Consider the following 14,343-nt stretch of genomic DNA (forward strand, 5'->3'; position numbering starts at 1 on the left):
CTCCATCTCCCTGGGAGGATGGAGGGGGTCTTTCCTCTCTGTTAATACAGAGCGCTATCTTCTCTCGATTAGGAGAGGTTCAGAAGTTAAGACAATGTCCGCTACTATGTATGCGGGGATGCTTCAGAGCAGATGCGTAGGTTGGCTTATAGTCTGGTTAATCCTGTATTGATAAGTCACACTTGTAACTTCGGTTTATTGAATGAATTCAATGATCTACTTTCAAAAAAAAAAAAAAGTAAAGATTAGGTTGGGTTGGGTCGGGCTCTTGATCCAAAATGGGCCACAAAATTCTGGGTAATTGATCACCCCTAAACTTTATAGTTCAAATCCATTGAAAATTTATTAAAAATTATAGTAGATTTAGATATAAAATAAATAATTAAAATTTTTTTATTAATTTAAACTTTTGAGATAAATAGTAATTTTATATGATATTAAAATAAAGATCTTAAGACGTTCAAATTTTAATTTTACACTTTATTTAATTTAATTAAATATTCTATGTCCAAAAATCTCCCATTAATTTTACACTTTATAATATTTACACTTATTATAAAAATCTCCCAAAAATCTCCCATTAATTAAATATTTACACTTTAATTAATTTTACACTTTATAATATCCCATTAACAAAAATCTCCAAAATCGTCAAGATCAGAATCGGCGCTGATCAGTAATCCAGCACCGTATCGTCTGTTCAATTGTCCTCATGCCAGTTTTGGTAGCTAACTTTAAAAAAATAATACGTTTAATCTATATATATATATATATATGTTGGTAAGGGAAATTATTATTAAGCTCCAAAATCGTCATGTAGTAGTGTAAATTAATTGGTAATTAATACCGCATCGTCTCTTTAATTGTCCCCACACTATAAAAAAATTGTTTATTTGTGATTAATTATTTTCAACGAAATAATTATTTTTAATTAAAATAAATCATAAATAATCTTTTAATTGTAAAAGATTAATTATAAATATCTATTTTTCTTGTAATGCCATTCCAGCCACGTACGTACTTTTGGTTGCCAACTCGATCGATCTAGACCATGCATATTGAAGTCGAGTATTAATTAAAGGGCATGCATATTTCAGATAAATATTTTGTTTATATTTCTCAATAATTAAGAAGATCACTTCAGTACGTTAATTATGATGCATGTGATGATTAATACAAACTGCAACACATGATCATCTTGTTATATAATAAACATTAATTAGGAAGATATATCTAATTAGAAAAATGCTAGTTGAATCAATAAAAATGATTTATTAAATTTTTTATTTTTATTTTATTTTATTTTATTATTTAATGATTAAAAAAGTGACTATTAGTGAATTGATATTTTTATTTTATTTTTAAAAAAATATGTAAATACATATAAAAAATGATTGAAAGAAAAGAAAAGAAAAAAAAATTGCATTGCACTTATCGGTTAATTTCTTTAGTAAATCATCCGTGTGAGTAGCAGTCCCCATCTAATTATATCATATCTCTTATCAATTTAGACATGATGATCCTCATCACGTATATATACATATATATACATACACACACACATGCATCAGCTAATTCTTTCTCAATACGCTCCAAGCTGCTCTTGACTTAGCACGGCTATATATATATGTTATATAATTAATGTTCTAGATCTCATCATCCATGTTAGGAAAATAATAGATAAATCAGTTAACAACATAAGAAATGACAAAATGCATGGACATTAGGTGATGCCCTGGCCCTTCAACTTCGCAAAAAGCTGTTGCCGACAAGTTATCCTTTGTCTTGGTGCAGGTACTACTATTCCTATATATCCTCATTTATGTATCTAAATACGTAAACCTAAATTAGAAAGAGAAGTGTTACATATACAAAAAATTTATACAATATTTGATTATATCAAATATTTTAAATAAATCTTATCTTTTAGAGTTTTCTTCTAATGTGATTTTTTATTAGTCCCATGTTGAAAAAACAATCAAACTTTTAGAGGTTTATAAGTGAATGAGTTTCACGATATATAAAATAGAATATAAAGGTAGACACATAGTAGTAGTATCACCCAATGCGAAGCACTAACTGCACGCACGCTCATACCGCGGGTGATGCATTGACGCTTTAGACTCACTTATGCATCATCGCAAGAGACAGATTTATTTTAATTAAACAAAGTGATACATTTCTTGAGTTTTTGTCAATGTCAGTTATTTTATTACCGTTTTATTTAAATTAAAATGAAAAATTGCATTTGTTGCTACTATTTATATCTTTTTGTTCTAAGATTAGTATTCAAAATTTACAATCTGCACACTATATAAACAGTGTTATATCCTGAGGATATAACTGTCAATTTTTTTTTTTTTTTGCAGAGCTCAAGCAATATTTGTCTAAGAGACAGATTTACAATCGTCTTATTGTTTATAAATTTCGATCTCTATTTGCTATTCTATTTCTAACATATAAAATAAACTCACAAAATGAAGCGACTTCATGTAATTCATTAGATCTATTTTATGATAAAATTAATAACTTTATAATCTAATTACGTCAAGCCACGTCATTTGGTTGATTTATTTTTATGTAATCAGTTTGTAATTAAAGTATTTCTCAATTAGAAACTCTCTCTTCCCTTCTTGTTTCTTTTAGGAAAGAATAACTAATGATGCGCCATTGTTTTTCATTCCCTGAGAGCATCACATCCGATTCCTCATCTATATCCCTATAATTTAATTCAAAATCACATTTTTTTAAATTTTTTCTTAAATTTTATTCATCTTTCAAAAACCCTCTACATCTCATTTCTCATCCATATCTTTATTCTATTAAATAATACTTTTCTATTCTTTTTTTATTACTTTTTTCTTTCACTTCTATTTACAAATTTAACTACTCAATATTTTTTCTTATTTTTTGAATTATTACTCTGGTGAATATTTTAAACAAAAATTTAAATTATTTTTAAAATTTTTATTTAAAACTATAATAAATATGAGTATAATAGAAACTATAGATGATTGGAAGTAGATAAATATAATAGAAAGTGTAAATAATTAGAATAAAATATTACTAAAAAATAATATGGAGATGTACAATAATTCTCCAAATATGGAGAATCACTGTACATTTCATAAATACTTTTTCCAAAATAGATATCCGGATGTAGATATCATTTTAAGTAAAATCCTAAAATTTCTATCAAATTATGAGGATAGGTACCCTTTGCGGTACTGAATGAGGATGCTCTGATGCATGATGTTACTTACTCTATAATCTTCGGCGTTCATTGCAGGCAAGAAACAGCATGACCGTAACCTAATACTTCAGGGACATCATTTACAATGACAAAGATTAATGCTGCTAGCTAGCTAGCAGTCCCCCAAGCGGCCGGCCAACTTAACCATCTTAGACGGGCAGGCCAATTTCAACATTTCGTTACCATCCGTGCAGTTTTCGACATGGATCCATACTAAACTCTATGCAAAGCCTGTTGTATGATATCTATATTAGAAAATGATTTATATAAATTTAGGACGTACAACTTACGTACAAGTCATTTGAAGAAAAATAAGATCTTCGTGAAAAAATTCATTTTAATTTAATCAAAAGCTAGAGTCTGCATGGAAAATCGAACCCCAATTTGGTGTAGACGTATTATGAGCGTTGGTTTTCCACGTTGGCATGGCAGGCCAATCAGTGACATTCCAAGTAGGCCGTGGTCATATGGATCTATGTATAGATCAAGATTGAAACTTTGATCCATTGCTTACTCAGCTTTCAAAAGAGAGATTACTTGTCTTGAACGTTCTACAATTACATGATATTTTTCTGCACCCGATGACCTGAATATAATTGAGCATGTAACGTGTAGGGTAGTGAATTGAGATGAAAGTTAAATAAAATATTATTATTATTTTTAATATTATTATTTTAATATTTGAAGAAGTTAAATTATTTATTATATTTTATATAAAAATTTAAAAAAATTATTGAAACGAGACAAAATTAAATCAGATGAGATAAGATAAAAAACTTTTCTTGTATCCAAAGGATCTGGCTTGCTTTCTATGCAAAAATAATAGGACATCTCTTGTTATTAAATTTAATAGCCGGTATTGATTGTTGACATGAAGCCGGACCTCTTAATATTTTTCTCTCTTGATCTTTTTAGTTTTTTCTCACTGTGGTGTACCATGTATGACAGGAGAAGGATTGGGTTACTTTCGGTTTCGAGTGGTAATTTTTATTTATATTAAAAGTTATATATATATATATATATATATGCTTAAACTGTTTTTTTTTTTTTAGTTTTCATTTTATTTTTTAAGAAAATTTAAATTTTACCCGTATATAAATTCTGTCCATGGTGGTGGACGAAACTAATTAAGGGGATCTCAAACGAGCCAAAGCATTTCAGCTAGAAAATGCAGCAATAATTTTCACTTTTCTGAAGTTGGCCGGATTGATAGTTCTTAGGTACAGCACCAATGGGCCAATGGCTGACCGGCCTATTGCATAGCTGATGGCTCTATTAAATTAATAATTCAGCTTCTAAGACGACTTTTTAACCTAAGGTTGGTGGTTCCTGTTGAGTTGGGATATTTTTAATTTTTATAAAAAGCGACGGCATCTTAATTTTATTAATAATTAGGTTGAAATTTTTGTTTTGAGTAAAAAGAAAATAATATTAATAAAAAGTAGTTGAGAAATGCTATTCAAATGTCTTTACATCATATATATACATCATTCAAATGATATAATTTAATTTATAATATTTAAATTTTAAATTTTAAATATTATGAATTAAATTATACTAGGTGGATAATGTTGGTGTAGAAGTTTTTGAATAGAGACCTTATTGATGAAAGTAGTTAGAGAATTGAAAAGGAAGGAATATTAATTCTAAAACTAGCTAGGAGGGTAACACAAACCAATCACGTTGATGGGAATATCCGACCTTTTCTTTATATCACTTTATGTTTCTTCATTCGTAAAACGTGGAGCTTCGACAGTCAACCAAACCTCAACAGAAACTTTACATTATGATCATCATAATGCGCTTTATGGTACTTGTCGTGGAAATGAAGCAACGTACAAATAATAGAGCTAGATCAGGAGACTTAACTTAACTCTCTTTCTGTCAAATTAATCTCTCTTTCACCAAAGATTTAACGCCTCTTTGAAATCGATAGTAACTACTTAAAGTAAATCCTATATATATATATATATATATATAATGTTAGTCCCTAAGTCCCCTCGAAGCATGATCTAGTTTCTTGCATGCTCTTTCTAACCCATTATCCATTGAACTAGCTAACAGTAATGGAGTCTAAAAATATTCCATTTCTAGCTTTCGTCCTCCTGATCTTTCTATTCGTTGTATCCAGTACCGCTGCACCCGCCGGGAAAATCAAGGCTCGACTGCCTTGTAAAAGGTTGGTTTTCTATTTCCATGACATTCTTTTCAATGGCAGAAACTCGAAGAATGCAACTTCGGCCATTGTAGGTGCACCAGCTTGGGCCAACACAACAATAATGGCAGGACAGAACCATTTTGGTGACTTGGTTGTGTTCGACGACCCCATTACGTTGGACAACAATCTGCACTCAACCCCAGTTGGTCGTGCCCAAGGGTTTTATCTTTACGACCGAAAGGATATTTTCACATCATGGTTAGGGTTCTCATTTGTTTTCAACTCTACACAGCATAAGGGGAGCATAAACTTCGCCGGAGCAGATCCGATAATGGACAAGACCAGGGATATTTCAGTGGTTGGTGGCACTGGTGATTTTTTCATGTCTAGAGGGATAGCCACTTTGATGACTGATGCCTTTGAGGGAGAAGTTTATTTCCGGCTTCGTGTTGATATTAAGTTGTACGAGTGTTGGTGACAACATGATCGATTTGATTGCGAGCCATGCATCGATCTGCATGCATGCATTAATCATTCTGTAGTAGTTCCATTTCATCATCCGATCGTCAGTTTCATCCGAAATAATTATATCCAATTTGGGTTAGCTCCATGATTTCCTAAACTTTTTGTATCATGATGAAATAGTTATCAATTTTCATCAATACTGAATAACAGATTTTCTCAATTATTTACCTGAAGTTTGTCCCAAAGACACTTTCAGTTTTGTTCCCTTTGTCTTTATATATGTTGTCCCAACGGTACTTTGAGTTTGAGTAGTCTTGGAAACGACAATTGATGTGTGATATTAATCTTATGGCTTTTTAATGTTTTTCTATCGAAGTTATAAAGACGTTTCAGTACTCTTGTCCCTTCTATTGTGTTATATTAATGTTCCAACTTCCATCACCTTCAGAACGACATTTGGTCATACAAAAGATCGGGCCTTTATTACGCCGATACAACTTTTGTTTATTAAGGCCCAAAACTTAACAAACCTTAAATTCGTAATTGGGCCATGCCCGGTCTTAGAAAGCCTGGGCCACTAACAAAAGCATGCATTACAACTACTTTAGGAATTGGACTCTGCCTCCAATTCACGATTAAATGAAAACCTTACACGTCATCTAGAATAAAGGGCGTTAATATTTTAAGACTTTTTTGTTTAATCTCACAATAAATGACGTGCTATTATACATTAAAGTAGCAGTTTCAAAACTTAAAATGAAAAAAAAAAAAAAAAAATTCCAAACACACAATATTTGCGTATATTAATATTTTAGATAGTATTTTAACCTTTCAATGAATCTTACCCAATGAAATATAAGCTGTAAGAGCAATAGATAAAAGAATGGTGCTCTAACCAAAGAATTTATCTTCCAACTCTATCATTTGATTCATTTCAAAGGACAGCAACGAGAGGCTTGGATTCCACACGCGCATAGAGACAGAGAGAGCGAGAAATTGTCAAAAGAAACAAGTACCAACCCAACATAATTAAAGCCTGATCATTTCTATCACGTTTTATCACTATTTTCTTAGATCAATAATAATTTTATGAAATTCTTCAAGATGCTCTGATATAGATATACCTTCTTTCATTTTGAGAGTATACTATCGTTGCTTTAGATATAAATGATTGGTAAGTGACTTATTCATGTACAAACTATCTAGCTTCTTCCAAAGTCTAGTGGTTGTATCTTCATCAGCAACTTCTCACAAATCTCCATATGAATGAGATAATAAAATCGCATTATGTGCTTTCTCTTCAAGTATTGCAAAATCTTCATTTGTTGATGTAGAAGACTCCTCTGTCATCTTGTTATCCAAAATATTCGATAAAAAATTACAAAGCCCCAATATACGCAAGCCTCACAATTTCATAAGAGAGAAAATACGCAATTGACTAACGTATATCTCTTGAGCGACGAAAGTTCTCTCTTTATGATTGCATTTAATGCGTACAAAGAAAAAATGACTTTCTCTTGACATAGGAAGTAAGCCACTTTTCCCACAGTCTTAATTATTGTTTAGTTTGGCTAATTGATTGATACGTCATAGATCTGCTCGGTCCTGCTTGCATCTCTCTGATAAACAATGTTGGGACATTAGATCCGAGAACTTAAGCGAACAAGTAATTGAGGCCGGACAAATTTATACTTTCAACCCACTTTTGTAATTTCTGTCTCTCGTGGTCTCGGTCTATTTGATTGTTGAAACTAATTTAATTCATCTCAATTCATTTCAAACCAATCATAAATAAAATTTACTATTTTTTTAAATTTTTATAAAAAGAATTAAATTCATCTCAACCTACTTGATATATTTAAACACATATCTCAATTATGTAATTTAAATATACGCAACACATCGACGTGTGCGCCTTGTGCATGTAGTTCGCTTGCATTGATCATGACTGTCAGGTTCGGTTTCTTGTTATGTCTGTTGACTGACTGGAATTTTTTTTTTTTTTGTTTGAAACAGGATTTAAGGTGTCTTGAACGCATGACCTGCAAACTGAATATGGAATTAACGACTGTGATGGACGGTTGCTGTGCTTCATACAAATCGCTTGCAAAGAATAATTCCAGAAGGGAATGTCAAGCATCTACAGATATCCTTGCTTCCAATCATTCACCCGGTTGTATTATGAAGTATCTACTGATATTTGGGTTTCTCACTCGTCACGGCTCTCAACCAGCAGTTGCTTATTCAGATATTGCCAGTGGCTTGCAGCCAATCCCTTCCTTAGGGGGCCTTGGTGATGTTAGCACAGGTTTCGCTTCAGTTAGGAAAATCTCCCTGTAACTTATGCAGACTGGTTTTCTTATTATAAGTGAAATCGTAATCTATTGTTTTCTGATATTCAAAGATCATATCTTTGTGGTTGCATGTAAAATTTTTAGGTCTTTTGTTGAAGGTTACCAAAACTGATTTAATATATGGGAATGGTGCACCTCCCACAATTACACTATCAATGCATTTCCATTGCAGGCATTCTTGCTGATCTTTTTTTGGGAACTCGGAGACAATACCTTCTTATTGCGGTAAGAGGGAATTGATCAATAGTTTGACACGGAAAATTCCAATCACCAAGCCTTTTTTTTTTTTTTCTTTCTTTCTTTCTTTTTTAATATGCATACGACATATAAGCAGGGTTAACTCTTTGTATATGAGCATTCTATCTACGTCGCTTGTAGTTTGTTTTCTGAAATGTATGCAGTTTTAATTTACCACTTGTTGCCCAGATGACTAACACAAGAGGGGGAGTGAATTGAGTTATATTTGAAAAAAATAACAATTATAAATCAAATATACAATATGAAATATAAACAAAATACGAAACAGTAATAAATATAAAGAGTAAGGGTAAGAGAGAAGCAAACTCAGTATGTTAACGAGGTTCGGCCCCACTGCCTACGTCCTTGCCTCAAGCTACCCCTTGAGGATCTCCAAATTCACTATTCAACCTCCTTCAGGTGGAGATAGAAACCTATTACACTTTTGAACAATACCGCTACAAAGGATTCGTGTAGAACACCCTCTACACTTGCAATCACCTTACACGTGGTGATTTAACTATTCCCCGTGTAGAACACTTTCTACACACACAAGGGTTATACACACATTTTTTCTGATACAAGAGCTGATAGTGGGTAGGTTATCAGAAAACACTTCTTAATAAGTGAAATAAGAACAATACAGCGCAAACTATATCTCTCAAAATGAACAAAGATTAAGATTCAATGCTTAGAGAAGAGAGAATGAAAGTTTTGAATGAATGTTGTATGCTCTGGATGTTGTGAATGTGAAGCTCTCAAATGATCTATTTATAGGCATATGAGACTTCATATTCGAATTAAAAAAGATTCATATGTCAAAGACAACATCATTCCCTTTTTAAAAAAATTCAAATAAAAGGTTTTTCTTTTTCAATTGTCAAAAACAACATCATTCATTTTTCAAAAACTTCAAACCTAATCTTTTACTTTTGATATATGACAAAAGGAGCACACTTTACTTTTCAAATATTTCAAACCTAATCTTTTTACTTTTTGCGTATAACAAAAGGAGCACACTTTACTTTTCAAATATTTCAAACAAAAACATCTACCTTTTACATAAGTCAAAAAAAGTATCAATCACTCTTGAAAATATTCAAATAAAACATGCACATGTGAAAGATGGCAATCAATCATCTTTAATATTTTCAAAAATAACCCTTTAATCAAGGTATGCACATGTGAAAGATGACAATCAATCATCTTTCAAAATTTTCAATTTTAATTTTCAAAAAAATTCATGCACATGTGGAAAATGTATTTTAATGTTTTATGATAAAATATTAATTTTGAGCATTTATCCTAATTTCGAATTTTGAAGAAATTTACAATATTACTCTATAACTTTAATGTGAATTTGTTCCCTTCTTGCTCATGCTTGTTTCCTTGATGTGCTTGACTCCATTGTGTAAACAACTTAAGCTTGAGACTTCTTTATTCTTTGAATTCATTTGTTATCATCAAAATTCATGTGTAGATATATAATTACACAAAGTTTGAAACCTTGGGTTCAACACCACTTACAACTATTTAATAGTATTGAGCACAGTTGATAAATTGAGATACTGCCTCACAAGAAACATTGTTTCAGTTGATCGGTTGACCAGTTTTGCATTAAACACCTAAATGTCAGTTTACTTGAAATAAACAAGGGATAATAAAGCTAATCAAAATATGCATAAGAAATTCTCTTTTCTCCCTGTTTTTCCCCTCTTATCGTTTGTATATTTTCTAGCCCTACAAAATCATTATTGTCCCTCCTAATTTATAACTTTAATGTTCTGTGCAGGCACTTCTAGCAGCTAGGAACTCTGCTGCTGTTGTGTTTTTTTTGGGACTTTTGGTACACTTTCGTATGGTATTCTGTTTCTTCATGGTGATTTAGATGCCCTTTGCAATGTTAGCTTTTTGCTTCTTACTTATCAAAGACTACAAAAACTTTTTGCTGTTTCTTGTTTGTGCCAATGAGTTATTTCTCAAATGGCACTTCCTCCCACCATAACAACAGGGTGGAGGGTGAGGCATCGAGTTTGGAATATTTGTGCTCTTAGTTTTTGAAATGGCTATATGATTCACTTCTGATTTGTAGAGATGCACGGCAGTCCCGATCTCATCGAATGAAGCAGTGTTATCGTTTTATGAAAAAAAAACAAAAAAAGGGTCACCTTAAATTTGTATCTTCATCAGTCATGATATCTTATCAAATTGTCACACCATCAAGGACTGGCTATTGTACATTTTCCTTCTTCAAAATCATAAAGATTTCTGTTTACTTGGGCAGGGCAATAATCAACATATCTGTTGTTCTTGGACGAACTTTCCACAATGTTAATGAAATCCTACTATTCAGGACTTTCCTTGAAATTGTCATCCAATTTTGTTGCAGAGCAATGACCATCATATATGTTGTTCTTGGGCGACCCTTTTCAGTAAATATGTGTATAAAATGCAAGCAGTCATCCTGAAAATTGCTTTCTAAGCTAGAAATGTATCTTTTAATAATTTGGAAGATTTGAAACAGCCGGGATTGTTATGCTTGGTGGAACTAATGAATTGTGTCTGGAAATTGGTTGGGAAGTATGATCCGTAGCACAATGTTTTTTTTTTTTTTGCGTAAGGGGGTGGGGGGAGGTGCCTTCTATGTCTTTGTCTGTCTGTATAAGCATGTTTTAAATATTACTCAGATCTGCCAGATATGACCTTTTTGTAAATGATCCTTTTAAGTTGTTAGATGTGGCACTAATATCAGATCTGTTGATCACAGGTTTACTGAGACTGATTTGCTTGTTGATGACATTGCTGCAGTTTTCCTCTTGGTAAGTTTCCTTTTTGTCCTCGTTTTATGTTTAGCTGGAAAGAAAGAATCGTACAAGTCTACGACATGTTCATAGACAAGCATTTGTATCACGTTAAAAAAAAAAACATTGGTATCACGTTGGCAATGTAGCAACTATTAGAATTCTAGAAAATATATTGGCAGAGGAAGTAAGCTGTGCCATTGTGCTTCTTGTCATTGGTATAGGTGTATTTTGGGGTTTCAACCTTGCTTGATTCCACGTTAAGGGGCAGTCCAGAAGCAGAAGATGAACAGACGGAGGTAAATAATAGTAAACACTAATTTTGGCTCATTTTCACGCTCTTCCTTTTCAAATGCATTGCAATACTTTGTGATATTTATTCCTGGACAGGGTGAATTCTAATAAATGTCCTTGTCGCTTTTGAACTAGGCAGAGTTAGAAGTTCTAAAGTTTTCAGAAAATGGTGCTGGGATATTATCTGCTGCTAGCACTATTATTAGCACTTTCTTCTTGGTTTTCATTGCCAAATGGGGTTACAAATCATTCTTTTCCACAGTAGGTTAGTGGAGACCATTTTCCTTGGCCATAATATGCAGTGAACTTGACCAAAATAGGATGAAATACATAATAAAACGTTTGAAATTTGATTTAGTTGAAAATACAACTTTAACAATGTTTATATTTCCTGTTGTTTTGTTTTTATTGTCTTATGCAGCACTTGCTGCAGCATCTTCCCCTCTTGAGTCATTGGGGGAGCACTAGCTGGTCATGGCTTTGCCACTTTGGTAATTTTCTATTTCTTTATATGACTACAAAGCTTCGGAGGCATAATCGTGATTTAGCACTCAGTAGTAATGCAAGTTAATTACAAATTAGAAGTTAACTATAACTTTGCAATGCCTATTGAACTTCAAATTGTATGCTGTACGGAATATGGAATATTCGCTTATTAATAGCCATTGTACAATGTATATGACATAAAAGCCTGTCTCCATGGGCGGTAAATGCAAAGATTTCGCATATCAGCTGTCTGGAAATTATAGACAACTTCGATTGTATCCAATTTCTGTCCTTTTCTAGATTAGATCAGCTCTTCCCCCTTTCTTTTGCACCTGTTGATGTATGTGGGCCTATTGCATTTGACAAATTCCTATCTCATGCAGCTTGCAGTTTTGGGTGGTTCTATTCTCGGAATATTTTTTAGCTTTCAATCTTCATTAGATCTTACAAACTCCCTGTGATATTGTTCGTGAAGAAGCATAGACACCAAGTTTTATTCCATGAGCCTTCTCCTGAACTTGAGACTACTGGTATACAGAAGTAAGACTTCATCAATAAATCCTAAAAACTTTTAGAAAACTATCCAGAATTTATTCTGATGGAAATACATTAAGACCATCGTACATAATCTAGCCAGTAAATCACTTCTTTATTAGAAAACCGCCCAAAGATTACCCCAAGGAATCAGGCATCGGAATTCTTCTTTTGTTGAGAGGCGTGAAGTCCAAGTTGACCAACGATGCAACTATCAAATTGTATGTATCAGCCACAACTGAGTCAACTATATCACGTGTACATGTGCCTGCCTTAAAGAGACCTTATGTTGGAACAATATGCTTGTACAATCAGACAAGTTCTTTCCCCAGAGACTTTTCCTAGTTGCAAGTTGCATCTGCTAACATGCATGAGACATTTTCTACAGTTTGGACCCACTACTTACTTTAACTACAACTATTATATCTTAATGGTGGAAGCATTGTACTTGTTTTAGAAATTATTTATACACTGAGGAAGTGCTTTTCTTTGTATGCAATAAGGAAATTAGTCCTCTGTTCCTACTTGCAGGTCATTCATTGCATACATTGGAGGTGTTCTTTTTTCTATCTTTGCTGCTTGTAACATTGATTGAGATAGTAAGCTAGAATTTAGGAAAGAAAAGGGAAATGAACAAAAGGAAAAAGTTCCCACATTTTTCTACTTGATCAGGGGTTCAAATCTGTACGATTCATAGAACATAAATTCCTTCCATGTCCATCATGCAAGAACTGTTGTAGCAGTAATAATTATATATATTTCTCTTTGTTTTGATGTCAATGCAGGTCTTACAGAAAGGACTTTGTATTGTTCTTCCCTTTTGTATGGTGGGGAAGAGTGAAATCGTCTGAAGATAGAAATCCATAAACATGTGGCAAGATTTAGCCGACGCGGCACTCCCTCCCCCATCCGTGAGACCTTTTACAAGGAATCAAAAAGTCCTAAAAGGAGGCAGACAAATCCCGCTTTACTACCTCCCCAACTTTTCTATTCCTTCTTTTTCCATTCGCTTTGGCTTCCTCCCCAACTTCTTACCTGTCCACTACTCCACTTTCCCTTCTCTCTTGAAAAATTAACAGTAATGATTAGTGTATAAATTTTCTTTTATTTAAAAAAAATAGTTAAATTTAAGATCAAAAATTTAATTTTTTCAAATATTGACTATACCTTTTTCTTAAATGGATGCTCAGAGGTTGAACCCCAATATTAGTAAAAAATCAATAATTTGATAGAGAAATGTTATTTATTTATTTTTAATATGTCTAAATAGAATAATAAAAATGTCAAAACATCTATTAATATATCGCGTAGGAAATAATAAAGTAATTCAATATGTTAGAAGTCACTGTTCTGAGAATTTCAAAGGACACCCAAAAATGATTTTAAGGAATTATTTTTCGAAGATGCCGTCAGAATCTTGAAGTTGACAACTACCTTTACCTTGAACGAAAATAATTGGGATCCCGCTCTCCTTTTGCTAGGAGCTCTTATTTTACTTTTTTTTACTTGATAATTTAAAAAATATTATTTAATAATATTATAATTTTTTTTAAAAAAATATTTAAGAGTATTAAAAAAATAATATAAAAAAAATGCACTAGCGGGATGAGGCAGCAAAATTCCTAGTACTATCCTTACCTTGAATTCGGTTCTTTCTTTGATCCATTATTCAAATAAATAGGTTTAGTTTAAGGTACGGTTTAAACAGTGAAATGAGATGAGATGATTTTAAATAAAAATTAAAAATTAAATAAAATATCG

At 32.3% G+C, this 14,343-nt stretch overlaps 1 protein-coding gene and 1 pseudogene across 1 annotated transcript; both read left to right on the forward strand.

The window, feature by feature from the left end:
- Positions 1 to 5,232: 5,232 nt before the first annotated feature.
- On the forward strand, positions 5,233 to 6,109 carry LOC122289114 (dirigent protein-like). Its single transcript, XM_043096055.1, has one exon. It carries the CDS (start codon positions 5,320 to 5,322, stop codon positions 5,887 to 5,889), a length of 570 nt encoding a protein of 189 aa, XP_042951989.1. The 5' UTR covers positions 5,233 to 5,319; the 3' UTR covers positions 5,890 to 6,109.
- A 1,804-nt stretch (positions 6,110 to 7,913) lies between these two features.
- Positions 7,914 to 13,190, forward strand: LOC122289368 (annotated as a pseudogene).
- Positions 13,191 to 14,343: the final 1,153 nt, after the last annotated feature.

Source organism: Carya illinoinensis, chromosome 12, assembly GCF_018687715.1.
Source record: "Carya illinoinensis cultivar Pawnee chromosome 12, C.illinoinensisPawnee_v1, whole genome shotgun sequence".
In the NCBI taxonomy this organism is placed as follows: domain Eukaryota; kingdom Viridiplantae; phylum Streptophyta; class Magnoliopsida; order Fagales; family Juglandaceae; genus Carya; species Carya illinoinensis.

Excerpts from the sequence above, each read along its gene's own strand:
- LOC122289114 (XM_043096055.1), top strand. The coding sequence starts at position 5,320 with ATGGAGTCTAAAAATATTCCATTTCTAGCTTTCGTCCTCCTGATCTTT.